At 45.7% G+C, this 21937-nt stretch overlaps 1 protein-coding gene across 2 annotated transcripts in view; it reads right to left on the minus strand.

The window, feature by feature from the left end:
* DOCK2 (dedicator of cytokinesis 2) overlaps nt 1-21937 on the minus strand; it is a 374655-nt gene that overhangs the window by 215679 nt on the left and 137039 nt on the right. For both annotated transcript variants that reach the window (XM_036312510.1, XM_036312509.1), the window contains exon 26: nt 20278-20429. In XM_036312510.1, the coding sequence (XP_036168403.1) occupies nt 20278-20429 (152 nt within the window). The remainder of the gene's footprint in view (nt 1-20277; nt 20430-21937) is intronic.

Raw genomic sequence — 21937 nt, forward strand, 5'->3', positions numbered from 1 at the left:
AATATAGCCAGTAAAAAGAGACCACAGGCTACCATGTGAAATATAATCCCATTTATGTTTTTGAAAAAATATTTTCCTATGTTCAAAAATCTGGAAATATGCATGGCAAGACATTAACAATGGTCCCTCTGAGCAGGGAGAAGAGGCAGAGATGTGAGGTTAAAGGGATAACTTTATTTGCTATGGTTTATTGGAAATTTTCTCAATAATCACTTACGATAATTAAGAGAATAGACCTGTTTCCCAATTGGAAAAAGATGAGTCAGTCAATATGCCTAAGGAACCGCACTCACAGGGACTGGATGGATGCATTCCAGGGGCTGTGGTGGTGCCCTGCAGGCAGCCCTATGAGGTGGGGGGCGAGGGGGCGTGTCTGCCCCATGCTGGGCAGCCACAGGAACCTTGGTGCTCATGGATAAAGTGCTATTGTCAACTGAGAGGAGCATTACAAAGTAACATGGTTTAACACCTTTTAAAAAGGCAGAACTATGAAATATCGTATTCCATTTATCAAATGCTTTTAAGTTCCATTTGCAGGTGGGGAAAAAAAATCTACTTAAAGCAACCAGGAAAAAAGAAAAAAAATACATAACAAAACTATTGCCTCCAACAAAAAATATCCAATTGTGCTTAGAGACAAATGTTTCTTTTATTCAGGTCCTATTAAGTTGCTTGTGGAGCTTTTAGTAAAATACACTGGAACCTCCAACCTGCAGCCAAGTGCAGAAAAAATGAAACCAAGGTCTGTCAGTCTAACATCTTAATGCGGATGAATGGAGACTGGCTGGAGCCACTTAGGAGATGTACCTCAGAGGTGTCTACTTTTGTTCTTCAAAGCAGGAGGGATCTATGGGACTGTGTAAGGAGAAATGGAAAAACAACACAGCTAACATTTGCTTGATTCTTCACATGTGCCCGCAATGGGCTGTCTGCCTTGTATTTATTATCTCAATGCATTGTGGGAAAACCCAGGGGATAAGTGTTATTCCATTTTAAGGTATAAAATAAGATCCATTGTAATTATTATTACCATTCAATATTTTAAGCACTTAATAGGTGACAGATGCTATGCTAAATGCTTCATGTGCACCATCTCATTTAATTCCCAGAATGATCGTATCCATCTGCTACACTGCTGCTCCCCATGCTACAAAGCAGGAAATTCTGACATTTACGTAACTTGTCCAGGGTCACAGAGCCATGGGTGATGGAGCTGGATTTGAATCCATGTCTTCTTGGGTGCAGGGCTCATGCACTGTGAACACAGCTATTTACAGCAATTTTGTATTGTTTGTAATACCCAAATGTACCAAGAAAGATACATGTCCAAATGCCCCAGCAGCAATGTGCTCCCTTAGAGTTCCCACTGTAGAAATGGGGCTCTGTGAACTATTTGTAGTGTTTCAAGAAGCTTAACAGAAATGGTAGAGTCCTCTTCAGTGTTACCACATTGGCTAATTGCAATGTCAAGATCCCTTGTTTGAATGAAAACAAGATAGGCAGGCATTCTGTTGAACTCTGCTGGTCAGAAAATTATAAATGCTACTTATATATTACTAGACGCCCAATGCACGAAATTTGTGCAAGGGGCTTGGCCCTTGCAGCCCCTGCGGCTTGCCTCGGCCCTTGTAGCCCCGGCTTCTTCCGGAATGTCATCCAGAAGGAGGTCTGAAAGGTTGGTCAGCTGTCCGGACTAATTAGCATATTACACTTTTATTATTACAGATTAATTTTTAAATGTGTAAATAAATTAATTAACTTTTAATACATGCTACTTGCTTGGGAAACAATATATTTTAAAGCATGCGTCCATGGCCCTATAAGAAATGGTGGTGAAAACTCCCTGTTGGTAAAAACCTTTGCTACCATTTATCCCTCCCTGCCCAACTTCCCAATGACCTTCTTCCACCCTCCATTACTGCCCTCCTCTCTCTCCCCTGTTCCACTGGCTGCCTAGTTTATCCTCTGTTTCCTCCTACTTTATGCCTCTACTTCATCACCAGCCTGCAACCCCAGTCCCAGATGGCTTTAGCCCCAGGCACAGAAGGTGCCACTAAGGACCAGCATGATACTCTACCACCCCAAATTATTTCCCAAATATACCTCCAAGTGTTTATTGATATTTAAAGTTCCATGGATAGAATGTCATTCTTCAACTCAGGTGAATTCCCTAGAGATGCTGAGAGGAGGGGATCAGAATGGAGAATCTGGAAACTTCTAGGCAGAGACTTCCTCAATGGTACTGGCAACAGAGCTTGACCCCACACTAATGCTAAGGGCTCTTTAGACAGGGGAAGAGAGGAATAAAAAAATATACAACCTTCCACTGTACACTCCTTCCCACAGTGAAAACACCTCTAATCACTCCAGAGAAAAAGACAGAACTCTGTAGCTCACTGGATGATGACTAACCTAGATTCCTCAGCAGGGTCTCCCCATATCAACACTCAATTGCCCCCACCCTTCCCTTTTCCTTTTTTTTTTTTTTTTTTTTTTTTGAAAAAGGACTCTTGCCCCACAGATTCCTTCTAAGCCAGCCAGGCACAAATCTAAGTTCAGAGACAGGTCTCATGAACATCCCAGGATTCTGGGTCTCAGCCAGAATTCAGAGCCTGTTCTCCCTGATAAGCCTGCTTAGGCAAAAATTATACCCAAAACTTTAGAAACATTACCAACAGGAGGCTTTAAGATATCACCCTCAAACCTCTTTCCCGTTGCTGGGAAGGGATGGAGAAAGTGGGCCAATCTAATCCCAAGAGAGTTGGCCAGAAAAGAGCAATAAATCTGAGGGACGACTGCGTACCCTCTGATCTACGTGTGCAGTTACACAGCCTCAGTGTTGTTTTTCAGTTCAGATCGGATGTAACTAAACCCTCCCCAGAAACCCATCTCTATGAAGAGCAAGCAATGGAGGTGCCCCTCTCCATGTGCTGACAAAATTACTGCCTCCTAGAACAAGAGCATTTCTTCTCATCTTGCAAAGTATGATCTCTTCTTACTCAATCTCTTTCTCTCTCTCTGTCCCCCTACCGACCCCCACACTGTGTGTCTCTACTTTAATGCTGATAAAGCATGTGAGATTTTCTCCACCGTTCCCTAATTGTAATGATGATTTCAACAAATGTTTAAAGTCCTATCATATGTCTAATATTGCTATCATCCCCACCTCACTCTCTTTGGAAAGTTTGGGTTGTGGGCTCCCTCCTCCCCATCGCCATCTCTCTCTCTCTCTCTTTCTCTCTCTCTCTCTCTCTCTCTCTCACACCTGTATATCTCAAATAAATTTGGGAGAGAGAGAACTAGTTTATTTTTCTGATTTATTCCAAATTGCCCAATTTGACATGGTTTCTGGTGACCTTTCTAGATGACAAGAACATGACCAGTTTATTTCCCCATCTCCATAGTATACTCAGAACCCCCACTCTGAAGCCCCGGCGCTGATCCTTCCTTAATCAGCTGCAAGCAGGACGGTCTTCTCTCTTGAATGTTCAGCCCTTTTATATTCTCAGCCAGTGAGAATCCACCTAGTTGGTTAGTGTAACCAGTTCACCTTGAGTCACATCTATGTGTGTAAGCCTAGCCACAGACTGAGTTTCCTTCCAGTAAGAGCACAGCATCTAAAAGAAGTCTTTTGCTCCCAGTGTTCCTAGTTGGGGGTGAAGCTAGAGCCTTAGGAAGCTGCCTGAACAGTTGGTTGCTGCTCCTTCCCCAAACCCTGCCAACAATGAGATGACCAGGCTAGTGTTCATTATCCTATCTAATAAAAGAGAAACATGGTAATTGGCGTACGACCGCTACCCTTCCCATTGGCTAATCAGGGCAATATGCAAATTAACTGCCAGCCAAGATGGCGGCCGGCAGCCAGGCAGCGTGAAACTAACATGAGGCTTGCTTGCTTCAGTGCGGAGGACTCCAACATTCCCGCCTGCCGCTGCAGGCCTCTGACCTGCAACTCTAAGCATCTATGTAACAAATATAGAAGCTAAACAAAACCCCAGAAACCTGCTTTAGTCCCGGGCTTCAGCCAGCAGAATCGCAACATTGTAAACAAAGGCCAGAAACCACTTTTAGCAGCGGAGGCCTAAGAGCTGGAGCCAAGCCTCAAAGCTAAAGCTGGCCCAGAATAAAAAAGAAAAAAGAAAAAAAGGAGCGGTTGGGAGCTTCCGTCACCTGCCAGCCTGAAAACAGCCCTCAGCCCCTCACCCAGGCTGGCCAGGCACCCCAGTGGGGACCCCCACCCTGAAGGATGTGTGACCAGCTGCAAACAGCCATCATCCCCTCGCCCAGGCTGGCCAGGCACCCCAGTGGGGACCCCCACCCTGATCCAGGACACCCTTTAGGGAAAACCAGCCAGCCCCACCCATGCACCAGGCCTCTATCCTATAGAGTAAAAGGGTAATATACCTCTCAGCACTGGGATCAGCGGAGCCTTGACGCCTCCCGGCACCGGGATCAGTGTGACAGGGGTAGCGCCCAAACCCCCTGATCGCCCTGCGGCTCTGTGTGTGACAGGGTGCGGCGCCCCAACCCCCCCACCCCTGCACGGGCCCTGCTCTGTGTGTGATGGGGTAGAGCCATAACCTCCCCATCGGCCCTGCCCTGAGTGTGAGTGGCGGCGCCCCAACCCCCTGATTGGTCCTGCTCTGTGGGTGATAGAGGGCGGCACCCCAACCCTCTGATGGGCCCTGCTCTGTGCATGACAGGGGGCAGCGCCCCAACCCCCTGATTGGCCCTGCTCTGTGCGTGACAGGGTACAGAGCCCCAATCCCCCTGATAGGCCCTGCTCTGTGAGTGACAGGGGGCAGTGCCCCAACCCCCTGATTGGCCCTGCTCTGTGCATGACAGGGGGTGGCGCCGCAACCTCCCCATCGACCCTGCCTTGAGTGTGACAGGGGGCAGTGCCCCAACCCCCCAATCGGCCCTACCCTGAGCGTGACTGAGGGTGGCATCGCAACCTTCCAATCCGCCCTGCTCTGTGCATGACAGGGGGCGGTGCCCCAACTCCCCAATCAGCCCTGCTCTGAGCCCAACCAGGGGCTGCACCTAGGGATTGGGCCTGCCCTCTGCCACCCGGGAGCAGGCCTAAGCCAGCAGGTCATTATCTCCTGGGGGGTCCCAGACTGCAAGAGGGCACAGGCCGGGCTGAGGGACCCCCCTCCCCCACGAGTGCACAAATTTTTGTGCACCGGGCATCTAGTAAATCAATATCTCTAGAAACGTTCTCTCAGCATCTGCTCCAGTGGTTCACGACCATGGCTGCATTTTTAGGATTACCTTGGGACTTTCTAAATATATAAACTAGCCCATGCTCAGGCTCCACCCAGACTAACTTTCTGGGGCTGAGCACAGGCACTGTTATTTGTAAAATGCTCTCTAGTTCTTTCTACATGCAGCCCAGGGAGACCACTCACTGTGTGCCATGTGCTATCCTAAGTGCTGGGGATTCAGGGACAGAGAAAGCCCAGGTCCTGCTGGCAATGTGCTTGGCGGAAGACCACACAGTAAGGAAAGGGCCACACAGTGTTCTCCCAGAGCGCTGAGGATGCTCAGAAAAGACACAAAGAACCCAACTAGGGGGAATCTGGGAAGATGTCCTGAGAAAGGCACTGTCAGAATTAACTGGAATGTGTACCTGTTGTGTCCTTTGCTATAACAAGGAGGTCTTTGTAATAGGGTGCTTTTCTCTAATAAGAGTGCAGACTAATAACACCTCACTCAGCCTTATACTAGTATGTTCTTCCTACCAAGCGCTTTCCCTCGGCCTGTGTCAGTCTGGCCCTGCTCACATTGCGTCTTGGGTTTCCATCTGCTCCCTAGATTTCTGATTATAATCTTCTCCTAGTCATGATGTCTTCATGAAGCAGACCTCACTGCCTCTTGGACTGCAGTCAGCTCATGGAGGGAGTTCAGTCCTTTGGATCTGGTGAGGTCTTGATTCTCCCAGGCTCTAACCCTGCCAGTCTGGGTCAGCTCACCCTTCCCACAGAAAGCAACCAGGATGCCTTTGAAAGCAGGTTCTTACCTGTATCTGAGATGCCCCTTCCCCCGGTCACCTGCCAATCTCCTACTCAGTAGTCAAAAAACCCAGTTCAATCATCACCTTTGGGAACGCTTTCCTGACTCATCACTCAAAATCCCCACCTCACCTTAGGCAGGGCTGGTGGTTCTTCGTTTTGAGTCTTCACACAATTTTATTCATATTTCTTGGAAGTAGGGGACCACAGCTTTTAATGTTTAATATCCAAAGGGTAGTATCTGCTTGACACAGAGTAAGTACTAAGCACATGAACAAATATGGGAAATGAATGTGTTCATGGGTAGATGGATGGATAGACATATCAAAGTATGGAAAGATGGGTAGGTGGATGGATAGATGCATAGACAGATGGATGAAAGGATGGGTGGATAGATGGATGGATGGATGGATGGATGGATGGATGGATGGATGGATGAATAGATGGATGGATGGATGGATGGATGAATGGATGGATGGATGGTTAGACAGAGAGATGAAAGGATGGATGAATGGGTGAATGATATTGCCTAAATTAACTTTATATATTATCAATTCAGAGTCTGATACAAAATAAAAAATGTGCTAAATTATCTATTCTCAAAAAGCAAAGATGCTGGTGATATATGTACTATTGCCTTCTCTTCTTTTATCCTACAACTAAGAAGACAAAGTATTGTAACTTATCTTCCAGAATAGGGTTCAAGCAGATAAATAATTAATCTCCTGGGGGGTTATTTAGGAAGATTACAACTACTCCTCTACAACCTTCCCTGAGTCATGGCATTCCTTGCTCCCAGATATGAAAGCGTCCCTCTGTTCCCTAAAGACTGGCTCTATTTACAGAAAAAGAAGTCTCCACTTTCCACAGAGGTGACTTTTAGACTTTGCTCCTTGGATTTCTAGTTCCTGTCCATGAGGTTCTTTGAGGCATATGTGTCCTTTATTAACTACTACAGTCATAGTAGTGCTTGGGGAGGGACATAAAATAAAATACTACCTTTGCATTCATTTTTATATTTCTGATCCCTTACAAAAATGCATAGTATAAATTATAATGTCTAAAAAAGTCAACTATCTCTCAGATTATACCTCTAAATTATGCAGAGCATTCTAGTATTCTTTAAAAAAATTCATTATTTATTGCACAAACATTACCAAAAACAAAAATGAGATTATATACCCATCAGTCCAACCCTGCAGCACATCTGACTTCTCATTCATTTATGATTCCTTCAAGTCTTTATATGTGCGAAAGACAATTTGTGTCCTGCTCTTTCCAGTTAACATGGCATAAGCATTTTGGGCAAAACCCTGTTTTTATATATCCTTTGAGGAGGGGTAGGAGAAAGGTTTAGATTTAAACAGACTGAACTCTGCCTCTGCCACTAATGTACTTCATAGCCTAAACCTATTTATTTAAACTCCTGTAGGCCTCAGTGTGTTCACAGGCAACCTGAGCATGATAACAATTTGCTCCCTGGATTATGGCAAAAATGAATGGACTTCTTTATGTCAGGTGCTTTACACAGTGATTGACTTATAGCAGGTGTTCATTAATGTGTGACTCACAAATAACAGTAATATTTCTTAAACCTGGATCTGTTTTGAATTAGAATATAAAGTATGCATGAATAATTAAGGTAAAACACAAAACTGAATTCAATTTGGGCTCCACCCCTAGAACATTGAGAGGTTAGGTAAAAACAAACAAACAAACAAACAAAAAAACTTGAAAATAAGAGAAACCCAACATCACTCTTTCATAGATATGTCTGAGTCACCTGCCTCAGATCACACAGACTGTCAGGACTAGAGCTGGAAATAGAAGTCATGTGTTGTCTAAAGCTGTAAAAACACTCTCAGACCAAATAGCACCTTCTCTGTCACCACCACCTCAGCCAATACAGCGTGAAAAGCAGACATCACTAAATAATCAATACCTATGGGATTACATTGGGGCAAGAAGAAACATATATTAAGTATCAATATGATAGTCATGATGAACAAAATATTATGCAGAGGTAAGCTGAGGCTCAGAGAGGCCATGGCACTTCCCCAAGATCACACAGCTAATTAGCAGCAAAGGTAGAATTTGAACCCATGCCTGTGGGCCTCCAAAGTTCATAATCTTTCAATTTAACTCAATGAAAGTCAACAGATACTTTTTGTGCCAGGTACTGTGTTAGGATATGGCAGTAAACAAGAGAGATGTAGTCCTCACACTCATGGGACTTATTGTCTAGATAAGGGAACTGATAGTTTGAAGGTGAGCAAAGTGTGATGAGTGTCAGGTAAGGTGAAGGACCTACAATGTTTGGAAACTATTCATGAAATGAGGACAGGTAACCGTGAGCCTCTGCTCTCTGTCCCAGGGTTCCTTTACACTATGGGTTAAACATGCTCACACAGACTAACCACCGTCATTGTGTGGCATTATTTCTGCAGGAAAATGCATGTTGAATTCTAAATTGATGTAGAAACAATTTGGGGAGCACAACAATACTCCAAGTTGGTACCTGCTTTGTATATGATGTTTAATGCAACAACAGATTTGCCTTTCTCATTAGGGTCTGCTGAGTATAAAAAATAAAATTAGTGTCAGTGTGTATTTGAGAAAGTTGAATAATTGAGGATGAGAGGATCAATCAAAACACAAAGATTAATTATTGAGCATCTGCTCTGACTTCGGCACTATGCCCAGGCAGTGTGGAAGTAGAGGAGAGATAGAAGACTGGATCAGCCCCATCCTTGGAGGGCCTATAAACTAGAATTAGGATACCCACATAAGAGCATGCCCAGTAAATCGTAGGCTATGACAAAATTCCAGGAGGCTGGGGTGGACACACATCTGTGGAATGCACTAGGTGACTGAGAGATAAGGGGAATCCACCCAGTGTTCAAAAGACAGTGATCTGAATAGTCAGAGAGAGTTCCTGGTGGCAGCGGGAGGAGTGTTAACCATGGAGAAAGGCACAGGACAAGGTGGGCCCTGAAAAATGAATAGATCATTGAGGCCAAGCACCAGAGTTGAGGAACACTGAGAATTAAGACCTCGGAGGTAGTTTTGAATGAATGAGCATTTTGTCTTAATCACCTTCACATCCATGATGCCCAGAATGGTGCCTGACAAACAGTAAGTGCTCAGATAATGTTTTGTGAGATGAAAAGACATTGCCTTAGTTGAAAAGAAAAATAGAAAAATAATAGAAAAAGTGCTGGCCCTGTTTCAACATATGCCAGACATGCCTAAAATGACAAGAACAGATGTTAAACTGCAGATAATTAAGCGCTTAATTCTATATAAAACCAAAAGTTTTCAGACTGCATCTGGGGGATTGATAAGATAGGGCAAAAGGAATCTGGGATGGTTTCTTAATGGGAGGAGAAGTTGGGTTGGGTCTATCAGGAAAGGCAGTCTGGCTCTCAGGAGTCACGATTCAGGTGGGTGAGGCAGACAGCATAAACCTGCAACTCCATCACCTAGAAAACAATAGGAAGTAATTCGAGTAGCCTCATTAAATAATTCGGCAAGTGTGCCCAGCTCGTGTGGCTCAGTGGTTGAGCATCAACCCATGAACTAGGAGGGCACAGTTTGATTTCTGGTCAGGGCACATGCCCAGGTTGTGGGCTGGATCCCCAGTAGGGGGCGTGCAGGAGGCAGCAGATCAGTGATTCTCTCTCATCATTGGTGTTTCTATTCCTCCCTCCTTTCTTCTCTGAAATTAATAAAAACATACTTTAAAAATAATAATAATTTGGTGAGGGAAATGAAGTAGATCGGTGGGCCAGATTCAGGTCAGGAACCTCTAATTGGGGGGCCTCAGGACTAAATGCCCTCCAGATTGAGGAACCAGGTAAATGACAATGAAAGAGGAAAGGAGAGGGTTGGTGGGGCAGTGAGAGACTGGCCTACCTGGAACGCAGCATACACTGGAGACAGTAGGAAAGATGGGTGGAGAGGAAAGCTAAGTTGAGAGTGAATTCTGGTGGAAGAAAAGGCATTCATTAGTCAAACAGCTTTAGCATGTTATTTTGCTTGGAGAAATTGGGCTGGAATTAAACATTTCATTTTCTAACCTGTGCTGCCAAGTCAATTGTTTATACCTATGGCTAATGTTATCTGAAATCTCCCTGAGAAAATGTCCATTCTAGAACTCTTGAGTTGTTTTCTGGAAACTTTGCTGGTTCAGTCCCTGGTTGTTGCCCCCAGATTGCATGTGGCAGCTGGGGTACTACAGAGCCGTGGATCAAAAGCATCTTTAAAAACCAAGCACTTCCTTTCGCACTTACCATGCTTCTCTTAAGGATTTACATTTAGACCAGTTGGGCAAATCAAAGTTATAGTTCCCTCAGTAACTGTAACCTGGACCAAACATAGCTACATTTTTCTGCTGCTGAGAGGGCTTTTAACTCACGCTGCCAACTGTGAAGGGGAGATTTAATTCAGACATTATGTAGGAAATGCTTTTTGGAAAGCAAGTGGCTGGTCCAGGGAAGGTTCAGTGTAAATGGCTGTTCCTTTCAACTCGTGCTTTTATGCAAGGATTCCCTGCAGACAGCAACCTTCCTCGGCATCCTTTCGGGGTGAACAAAAAGGTGCCTCTCCACGCCTGCCAGCTGCCACGCTCATACATTCACGCGCACAGCCCAGCTTTCTTACCACAGGTGCTGGTATTGGCAAGAGGCACTACACAGAGCCAGCACTAAGGTGAGAGATCAAGGCTCCTGCCCATGGGACAAAATGTAAGAGGCATCCAAGAACTCAATAATTCAGACAAATCAAACTTAATGTCCCCATTTAAAAATAAAAATTAATGCAAAAAATACATGATGAACAAAATAACCCATACTGCATGGAAATATTCTTTTTCTTGATCAGTGCATTTTTTGGCACCCCGTACACTTTGCCCCCGTCCCCAGGTAAGCTTCACTTGCCTCACCCTGGTCCTGGCCCTGGGAGGCACAAGGTGGGTATGGAATTGAGGGCGGAAGGGAGTGCACACAGGCCCTCAGGGATTTGGTTGCAGGCAAACTCCTTTATACTTTGGTCCTGGCAGATAAAGCAATATTGAAGAATACATCAAGAAGTATTTCTAATTAGTGCTGACGGAGCAGAACACATTGGATTATTAATTTTATTGGGGGGAGTTCTGGTCAACCATCAACAAAGCTGCCTTTTAATTTTCCAGATGGATCCTCTGAGATTAACAACCCAAGGACCATCTGGGAAGTTTTCCTAAACCACTCACTCTCCAAGCTTGTCAAGCGAAGATCGGGTGACATTCAAGCCCCAAAATTTGGCCTAGGAATCATGGCGTGGACACGGCTGTCAGAGAGCCCAGGACAAGGCTGCAGCCCTGGAGGTCCTGTGGCCAGGACAGGCTCTCTGCTCCATCACACTCCCAGATCTCATAATTAGAAAGCATTCAACAAACCCCAGTTGAAAGAAATTCTACAAAATAATAGACTAGTACTCCTCAAAAGTTAAGGTCATGTGAAAGACCAGGAGAGCCCATCACATATTGGAGGGCACTTAGGAACCATGGCAACTAAATTCACTGTACAATCCTGAATTGGGTCATGGACCAGAAACTAGACATTAGAAGGAAACTGCCCAGTCCTGGGTGAGTGCACGCTGATGGTTTAGTCACGCAATGGCCTAATTGCTCACTTGATCACCTCTTGCTAGGCCGGAGCAGTTAACAGTGTAGAATCCTCTACTAAGGATAGTCATTTGTCTGCGGATTTTGTAGTTTTAACTGAAAAAGCGGAGAAAGCCCCTCACCTATCAGCATCTCTTCATGCTGGAACAGGTGTACTTTGGGGAACTTCTCATCCTCCCAATGCATTCTCTGTAAGTGGGCAAGCATCCCTTACACACCTCAAAATTAATCTTTAAAATATTTTTTTATTTTGAAATGTCAGACTTAAAGAACAGTGGCAAACGTAGCAGAGAAGGTGCCTATGTACTCTTCATCCAACTTCCCTACATGCTAACATCACCAGAGCACAATGATCAAACCGGGAAATTCACAATGGCACAATACTACTTACTAAATGGCAAGCCTGATTCTAGTTTAGCCAGTTTCCTTCTAATGTCTAGTTTCGGGTCCATGGCCCAGTTCAGGATTGTACAGTGAATTTAGTTGCCATGGTTCCTAAGTGCCCTCCAATATGTGATGGGCTCTCCTGGTCTTTCACATGACCTTAACTTTTGAAGAGTATTAGTCTATTATTTTGTAGAATTTCCTTCAGCTGGGGTTTGTTGAATGCTTTCTAATTATGAGATCCCGGTTGTGCCTTTTTGGCATGATTCCCCACATGAGTAATCTTGTCCTCAGTACATCTTGTCAAGAGGCACAGGATGCTGCTTTATGTATTTACTGGGGGTGCTCTCTGTCATCACCTGGTTACCGTAAGGTGGTGCCTGTCAGGTTTCTCCACTGTAAAGTTACTATCATTCCTTGTGTCATTAATAAGTGGATACCTTGGGAAGATACCTTGAGACTATGCAAATATCCTGGTTCTCCTCACACTTTAGCCCAACAAGTTTGGTATCTTTAGATGCTTCTACCTTGTAACAATGATTACTGAGTTGTTTTCTAATCAAAATGAATTTTTATTCACCTTTGAACCCTATTTAAGGCCAAAGGGTCAAAACCTACTGAAGGGAAAAACAATACTGCCCCTGGGAAGTGTGCTTCTCCCACAGCTGTGTGGCCTGAACATCTGGTTTAGGCAGAGAGAACCCACAGCCCGAGGTCACTCTGCCCACCCCTCACCTGTGCGGGAACCTGGGAGCTCTCTCCCTGGTTTATGTAGGCCACCACATTCTCAACACGGCTAGGAAAGAAGCCATTGCCAGTCAGTAAGAATTGCCATGGCAACTGAAGCATCCTTCTACATCTCTGCTCTAGGTTGAGTGTTTAGTCTGTCTGAAAAGCCGCTGCCTCCCCGGAGCAGCTTCTCTTTGCTCGGTCCCATGAGAACCTTTAGGGCAGCAGAGCCAGGGCCACGGGAAGAAGAGGCGCACGGGCAGCTTCCCTGGGCTTGCCTTGTTTTCTGCAATTCCTTTGAGTCCCAGGCAGTGATGTGTCGGCACATGTTTACCAGTCGGCTCTCAGGGAAGAAAAACTAAAGGCCTGGATAGACAGTGTTGCTGTGTGTGAGTCCTCACTGACGGTGGGTTTCAAGCTGCCAATGTGACGACACTGAACACGGAGTTGGGAAGAGATGTGCGGCCGCAGAGCATTGCGTAATATTCCCACCAAAGGAACCCACTAGATGCAAGAATCCAGGGTAGAGATCATTAAGAAGTGATGCGTTTTGAGTATCTATTTGTTGCCTCTGATTTTAATTAGTCTATTTACTTATATTTATATAAATTTTTAATAATGGCAGTGATTTAATAAAATAACTCACAAGATTTTAAAAATGTAACACTGGGTTCTCAGGAGCTGGTGTGAGTCAGCCCCAGCACACGACCCCCAGCAGTGACTATCCTGAGCCCCGAAGTTCTGGGACCCTAAGGAGCCCCTGGGAAGGAGGCTGGCTCTTTTCTCCCCACCAGGGAACACTTAGGAAGTCCAGCTGCCCTGCAGGGACTCTTTGCTGTCTGCAGCATCTTCCTTGGCAAGCCTCCTCCGAAGCAGCTGGTGCCGCAGGCTGGCAGGAAGGGGCTGCCTCAGTGGAAAGGGCACAGTACCTGTTTGCCATTCTCCCAGGAGGCCACTGGGCCCTTTACTGCTCTTAGAAGAGAGACAGGGGTGCCTCAGAGGCAGCCTGGAGCAGTAGGAGGAGCAAGGAAGGAAGGACAGCAAGGGAGGAAGGGAAGCCACCGGCACTGGGTGTGGATTGTGTGCCAGGGGCAGAGCTGCCTGTGTTCACAGGTGCTTGTGTTCCCCGTAATCCTGACCACCTTGGGAAGCAGCACCCCATTGCACAGAGATTGCATGACTTCCAAGGTCCCCAGCTAGGAAGAGGTGGAGCTCGGATGCAGGCCTTTTCTGCTCCCCACCATCACCCCAGCATATGACGCAGGGTCCAGGACAGCCCTGGTGTCTGCCGGATGAGCATATGAATGCAATGTGGCTTGACTCCAGGGCCTGTGCTCGCCCCTCCACCAGGGAACTGACACTGGGAAAGTGTCAATGCTCAGTGGCGGCGGGTGTGGCGTGTGGGAGGCCAGTGACTTTGGGGTTAGGTGGGGTGACTCCCTCCCAGCTCTGCCCTTTACTAACTCTCTGACCTCGGTTAGGATCACCTGGCCTCTCTCTGAGACTCAGCTTCCTCACTCATAAAACGGGATAAAAAGCCTACCTTGCCATTGGTGGCCAGAAACAAAGTCCTTATGACTTATGAGGAAAGACTTTACAGGCTCGAAGGTGCTGGGGGAAAAAGTGTATCAGATGTCACTGTCCATGAACACATAAGATCATTCCATTGGTCTAGCAAAGGCACATTTAATGCCATGGAAGCAGGGGATGAGCAAGGGAATAAAGAAAATGGCCCTGGATACAGCAAGAGAGTTTGATCTATTTCAACTGCAAGTTGGGGATTAATTAGCTGTTCTCTGCTTGGAATGCACCCCAGACAAAGAATTTCAGCAAGCCCTGTCTCCCTGCCTGTTATTAGAGATACGAGGGAGCAGATAGGATAGAATAAAACCTGCCACTTTTGCACGGTGGTATTGATTCCTGGGAATTAAATGGTAATGCAAAGAGGAGGCATCAGCCTCCCTTCATGCCTGCATCAGGCAGGCTGCCGAGGATTATGAGAGCACGGAGCTCAGGGTGGCTGTGGGAGCTGCACTTTAGAAGGCACCCAAGCAGAGAGCTGTGGAGTCTGCTCCTCCCACACGTGGGCAGGTCAGGGCAGCTCTGGACCAAGAACACCCTCCAGGCAGACTACTCCCTGTGCACGCCGCCCCTGGGGACCTTAGCAGAGCTAAAGATGCTAATGCCCTGCTGCTGTCAATGCCTGGTCCCTTTTCAGAGAGGGGCATGCCTGGGGAGTGGGAGTGTGTGTGTGTGTGTGTGTGTTAAAAACCACATGCACCAAACATCAGACATGCATATTCAACATATTGACAAATCACCTCTAGCAGGTGGGGGAGGGAGAGGGATGGGAGCAGGAGATAGGGATGAAAGGTGAGAAATACACAGACACCACACACACACACACACACACACACACACACACACACAAAGAAATAAGGAAGGGCCTGTACATACCCATAAGGATAACATGTCATAAACTGAGTGTGGTTCATTTAACCCTCTGTACCCGACATCCAAGGAAGGCAAAAGGAGGAAAAGGCATATATATCCCCTTAGACTCAGAGCCGAAGACCCAAGGGCCTGCTATTGATCTGGGAAACTCATACTTATTCATTCCTTCAACAGATATTTTTGTGCAGGCACCGTTGGAGGGGTGGGGAGGGGAGGGCAGAGCTGCACGGCAGATTGGTGGACCCCTCTCATCAGGGGCTCCTGGTTCCACAGGCAGGTAAGTGACAGAAGATGACACACAGATGCTACACAGAGCAGGCATAAGCTGTTCCTGGGACCACAAGAGAGGGGATGCATTCTGACAGTGCCAACAGCACCCACACAGCCCACAGGTGAGGGAATGCTGGGCAGGCGAGGGATTGAGAGAACGTTAACGGAGCAGGAGGACAGAGAGGAAAGGGGGATTGGTATGAGGCTAGGCTGGAAGTGTACACTCTGAGAAGCCAGCTAGTGAGATTTGCTGAGCCTCTGCGCTCAAGGCCTGGCAGGGGACACACAGGGAAGTGTGACAAAGCAGCCAGTGCTGTAATATCAGTCTGAACACATGGTTATGACAACCCAGAGAAGGAAGTCCTGCCTGGGGTGAGGGTGGGAGAGTGAGAGGAAGAGGATGTGGAATGGAGAAGATTTCGGAAGGGAAGCATTATTTGAGCTGAAGCTAAAAGGAGTTTAGCATCTTACTTGCCCAGAAAGAATGGGAGCTGAGGAGGACATTCCAAGCAGGAGAAAATGCAGAGGCGAAAGTTCTATGTGTCTAATGGCAAACCTATGACACGTGTGTCAGAGGTGACACACGAACTCATATTTTTGTTGATTTTTCTTTGGTAAATGGCATTTAAATATATAAAATAAATATCACAAATATAAGTCTTTGTTTTACTATGGTTGCTAATATCAAAGAATTTCTATATGTGACACGGCACCAGAGTTAAGTTAGGGTTTTTCAAAATGCTGACAAGCCGAGCTCAAAAGGTTCGCCATCACTAAGCTGATGAGTCCAAATATGAGATTCCCCCATACCAGTCAGGACTGAAAGATGCCTTGGTAAGACCCACATGTCTAGTCCATGGACTCCAAGGGTTTATTTTTTTAAAGCAGACGTTGTGCATTCTCTATGACATCCACGATGCAAATACTGGTACAACCACCTCCTCCTCTTCAGAATCTGGGGCCATCTTTCCCTGCTGTGTGACTGGCAGGCAGGGTACAAACAAGGACTCCTTTCCTTCCGAGGGATGACACATACAAACAAAAAGCCTGTTTTAAGAGGGAAAACCAACTCTCTCCTGGTCTGGCGCAAAATTAAATTTTATGAGTGACTCAGCAGATGGCCAGGCACAGAACGAAGCCGGTGGGAAACTGCCTTTCAAAGCAACGGAAGTTGACAACTAAACTTGGTGAAGGAGAGGAGAAAGGGGGTTACTAGAGGCAGAAGTCCGACCTTTCACCCTTCACTGGAGCCTCTTTCCTACGCTGAGTGCAACTCATGCAGCTGAGTGAGGAAATTTAACACCATCATTAAAAAAAAACACCGACACCCAGGCTAAGGCCGACATCTGCCCTGAGTCATGCCACCCAGGGTTACGATGAATAAAGTAATAACAGGGAACCAGCTTCCACATGCCAGGCCTGCTGCGCTGGGGTGGAACTCCTGGAACAATGACGACCTATTGAAGACAAGCATTCTTTCCCATCCCCCAAACACACAATGCCCCCCAAAAGGAAGCTTGGCATCCTGCACTACAATTGCGAACTTTCCACACATGGTCTGTCCCTGGGCAATGGTTCCATCGGGCAGACACAGTCTATGCTTGAGGAGGGCAGATGGCTATTCTGTGATGCCCACAAAGAACCACTAAACAATGGATGGCTATGCTGTTGTCAGCAGAGAGGATTCTAATAACCAGAAAAAACAATTCCAGGACATTCTCCCTGGGAGCCTTTTTTATTTTTCTTCCTAATTTCTGATTTTGAGAAGTTGGTGCCTGTAGAAACCAAACGACACATCCAACGGTCTGGATTCTCAAAGTCAGATCTTTGCACAGGCCATGTCCCCGCTGCTGCATGAAAAGGAATGCAGGAGTACAAATGAATAGGCTTGAAGATTCTGCCATTTTACGGTTTATTAAATGCCATATTGCAAGATGCTAGGTTTTATAGACTGGAAAGGGCTCTTCAATTAGAAAGGTAAAGGCCTGAGGATGAGCCCAACTGTTCTTCTATTTCCAGGGAATACTGAAGATGGGGGAAAAATTAGGCCATATTGGAGCAGTGATTCTTACAGTGTGGTTCCCGGACCAGCACCATCCATATCACCTGGGAACTTGTTAGAAAAATAAATGATCAGGCCCCATCCTTCCAACTTAACAACCAGAAACCTGTTTTAATAGCTCCTCCAAGGCACTCGGGTTCATGCTCAAGCTGCAGACGTGCACTGAGCTGTGGTCCTCACCTTGGCTGCCTGTTCTTATCACCTGGTAAAGTTGTCATTGAGATGCCCCCACCCACCCCAGACCAATTAAATCAGAAGAACTGGGACTGCAGCCTCAGCTCGGCTGCTTCTGCAGAGCAGCGTGGGTGATGTAAATGTGCATCCCGGGTTGAGAGCCACTCTGTACCACAGCAAGAGAGATTTAGATTAGATACTTGGGATTTCTGACTTTCCATTTCGTTCAAAGTGATCATGGCTACTGAATGAATTTCTGTCAGAGAAAAAGCTCTTAAGAAGTGGAGAGATTTCCATCTTAGAGATGGAGAGGTTAGTCAGAAGCTCCAAAAGTATCCAAATCTTGTACCAAACCCAGTGGTAATACCAATATTTAAAAACTCATCCAGCAACCAGGTGCTCCCCCTGGGGAAAGGGCTGGCAGTCCCCACAGTAGGAAGTCATTATGGAAGCCGTGCACTGAAGGCAGCAGAGAGAGAAGCCATGCCTCTCACACACCTCCAGTCCAGATGCACAGCCCCTCAGGGGAGCTCAAAGCCTCGCACTCACTTCTCTGCTTTGAAGGTCCACGACCCAGGGTATGTGAGACATCGCCTCTTCTTACCAGTGTCTGCTGTTACCCAATGTGCACAGTGATGAGACCTGTCAGGATGGAACTCCAGGGAGCCACTCCCATGGGGTGGGCGGAATCCCTGCATCACAGCTTAACGAACTATGAGCTGGCGCCAGCCTCCCCTAATCGGGAAATTGGCAGCTAGTCCATTAAAAGTATGTTCCTCAAACTGGGGTCCTCTGGCACAGTCCACACGAAAAGGGATGTGAGCATTACTGAAATATAAGGAACACTGTAAATTCTTTTTAACAGGAAGAGGTAACATTCTGTGGAATGTTTCTGAAGAAATGTTAGGCCTACCTTCAGGTCCCTACACTGTGAGAGTTATGACAAAATTTTCCCTTAAAAAGTTTTTTTTTTTTTAAGATCAAATAGCAAAGACTAGGGCCAGTTCAACAACCGGCTCATGAGTGTATATATGAAAACACCACCATTATCATAACATCACGGAGTGAATCTTGAGTAGCCAAGTTTTTGGGTATTATACACTCTCTCCCCAAGGAAAAGGGTGAGGATAGAAAGAAAAGGAAGAGACAAAGATCAAGCTTTTGTATCCCCAATGCCTATCACTATGCAGACTTTGGAGTTGGACCAACTTGGGTTTGAATTTTGACCATGCAATTTATTTGCTGTCTATAATTGAACATTAAGCTTATGAATTTCAGGTTTTTCATCTGTAAAATGAGGATAACAATCTTGGGCACTGGTTAAAGTGAGGAGAACAAAGGAATGGATTGCATTCAGCACAGTGCCTAGGAAATAGGAAATAAGATAGCATCTGTGATCAGTAATTATTCACCCTTGAACACCCAACTGAAGCTTCACTATCTTGGTGAAGGCTTCCTTGACAAAAATGTTTACACACACACACACACACACACACACACACACACACACACACACAGTCTTTGTGGCTCCAGACTCCTAGTATGCATGTAGATTTTAGTTGTCAGGTTATATTGCAACTGCTTATTTATATGTCTGTAAAGATTTTCTTAAGAAACCATGCCTTTGTATACCCAATACCTGGCACACACCTGGTACATCATATACTATACAATGAGTGAATGAGTGAATGAATGAATGAATGAATGAATGCTTGAAGAAAGCAAGCAAGCTGCTGCATTTTCATAGTAATGAGATTAGAGTAAGCTTACTAGTAATTAGGAAAGCAAGAATGGAAAGAATGACACAGAAGAGAGAAATGCAAAGAAATTGATAGTAATGGTTGACTATAGGATATGAGCAGTGAAGGAGCATTGTTCTGCAGAGTTTTCTAATTATAGTCTATCACAGATAGAGTTCATCCAGAAAGTCCTTCTCTGAGGATTTTCTGGGAGTGGGGGTTGGGGAGGGAGGAGGAGGAAAGCTTACACTAACACTTAGAAAAGACTCAGTTGATTGTTTGGTTCTACCCTGTCCTCTGAAACCAGCCCATCCAAGGTAAACACCTCCTGGATCACTCCTGAGCAATCTGCTCATCCAGAATGACTCTTAACCATTTTCTCCATTGCAGGGGCTAACTGGAGAAATAAGATTCAATCCAATCAGAGAAGAAAGCGGTAGGAGGTTTTTCTCTTGGCCATGTAGGCATGGGAAATTGCCCCTCCTGCCCCTGCAAACCAGACTTTGGAAATGGACCAGTCATCTAAAAAGCCTGCAATATGTATTACTTACACCACAAGACTGTCTAATGAAAAATATACCCACAGAATGCTACACGCTCAACCCCAATCCCTAGGCCATGTTTCACAGTCATGGGGGTTAGTCCCTGGAGAAGCAGGCCCGCTGAGCAAGTCATTGGCCTTCATCTTTAGACTTCAATTGCCATTCGTCAGCACAAACATTTTAGAGCCTCATCAGCTCGGCCCTAGTCTGTGTCCAGGATATCTCTGTCATCGTGAGCACTCACCGCATCCTGAGAGCTGAGCACCTCCAGAATGCTGTTGAGTAGCTCCACACAGAACCTCTTCTCCTGCAGCTGCTGCTGGGACCCGTCGTCCTTCTGCTCGAGCAGCTCCTTCAGCTCTCTGGTGATGACAGGAAGCAGGATGTCCCGGCATTCTGGAACGAAGGCAGTGTAGATGTGCTTGAGCATCCTCATTGCTTACTTTCCTTTCCTCGTTATTTTTAGAAAACTTTTCATTAAATAACTAATTCAAGAATATAGGCTCCTTGTGAAAATGTTAATGTTAAAGATTAGGTTAAGATTCCCATAGAAAGTCACTCATCATTCTGGTCCCTCCCCCAACCTGTTCGGACTGGCCATAAAAACAGAGCTATGGAATAATTAAGACCAGATTATGTGCTTTTTCTTAAAAGTTCATTCTGTTGGGATTCTAGTTGTGATACCTCCATTTGATTCCATCACAAAGATATGAATCCCAGAGAATAGGTCAGCTTGGAGATTTTTAGATATTAACAAAGATCTCCTTGGGAAGTCACTAAACTTTAAATTCTAATTAAAATTGAGCAAAATTAGTACATTCCCATGGAAAGGTCTAGTAGAGAGCTCTCCATCCTAGAAGTGTTTAAGCAGGGGTAGTTGTCTATGGAAAGGCATTCAATGTATCAGATGAGCCCAGCCTGTGGCTCAGCTGGTTGAGCATCATCCCATGCACCAGGAGGTTGCTGGTTTGCACATGCCCGGGTTGCAACAGGGGACATGCAGGAGGCAGTCGATCGATATTTCTCACTGATGTTTCTATCTCTCTCTCCCTCTCCTTTCCTCTCTCTGAAATCAATAAGAAAACATATTAAAAGATGTTCTTAAAGTATCAGATGAAGGGCTGAACTGAATGATTGTTAAAACCCATCAAATATTCTATTATTCCAGACAATATCAGTTCAGAGGAAGTATCAGGAAGGAGGACACCTTTGCTGGGGGAAAGGCAGTGGACATGTTTACACTGCTTACAAACCACTGTGGCTGTGGGCGCTGCCGCGGTTTACCAATATGAAAGTCACCTACTTTACAGATCAAAAACCGCATCCCCAACAAGACAAAGACTCCTGGTGCTGAGAGTCAGTGAGATTTTAGCCGAGGAAGCCATTAATAATGGAACCTGTTTTTCGGAAGTACTTTTGTCTTCTTGTGAACCATGATTTCTCAGAAGCGTCTGGCTCCTCCGTTTGGAGATGAAATGATTTTTCTCCTTTGTAATTGGAGCTGTGAAATCCTATTAGTCTATAAGGCTTCGGGAAACAGCAACTCTAAATTGCAGCTTGATTGTCAAGCAAACAAACACAAATGATTTAAAAGATAAATATTGCAGAGCCTCAGATCAATCTTTCTAGGCAGAGGCAATGAGTATGAGAGACCTGCAAACCCAGCCTGGGACCCAGTGCCTGACACAAGCTGAAGACCTGCCAGCCAGTGACAAGCCTAAATTGCAATTCAGACCAGGTACTGAGGAGCCTGCAGAGCTACTCAGCTCTGTGTTTTCATAGAAAAGAGTCTTCATGTGTCAAAGTGGCTGCAGAGAGGAAGCTGCAGTATTTCTGGGACCTGCTTCCTTTCCAGAAAGTTCTCTCCTGTGGTAGAAGGTGCTAGCTCCTGAAAGCACAGCTCT

The sequence above is a fragment of the Myotis myotis genome, unplaced genomic scaffold (genome assembly GCF_014108235.1).
Source record: "Myotis myotis isolate mMyoMyo1 unplaced genomic scaffold, mMyoMyo1.p scaffold_m19_p_6, whole genome shotgun sequence".
In the NCBI taxonomy this organism is placed as follows: domain Eukaryota; kingdom Metazoa; phylum Chordata; class Mammalia; order Chiroptera; family Vespertilionidae; genus Myotis; species Myotis myotis.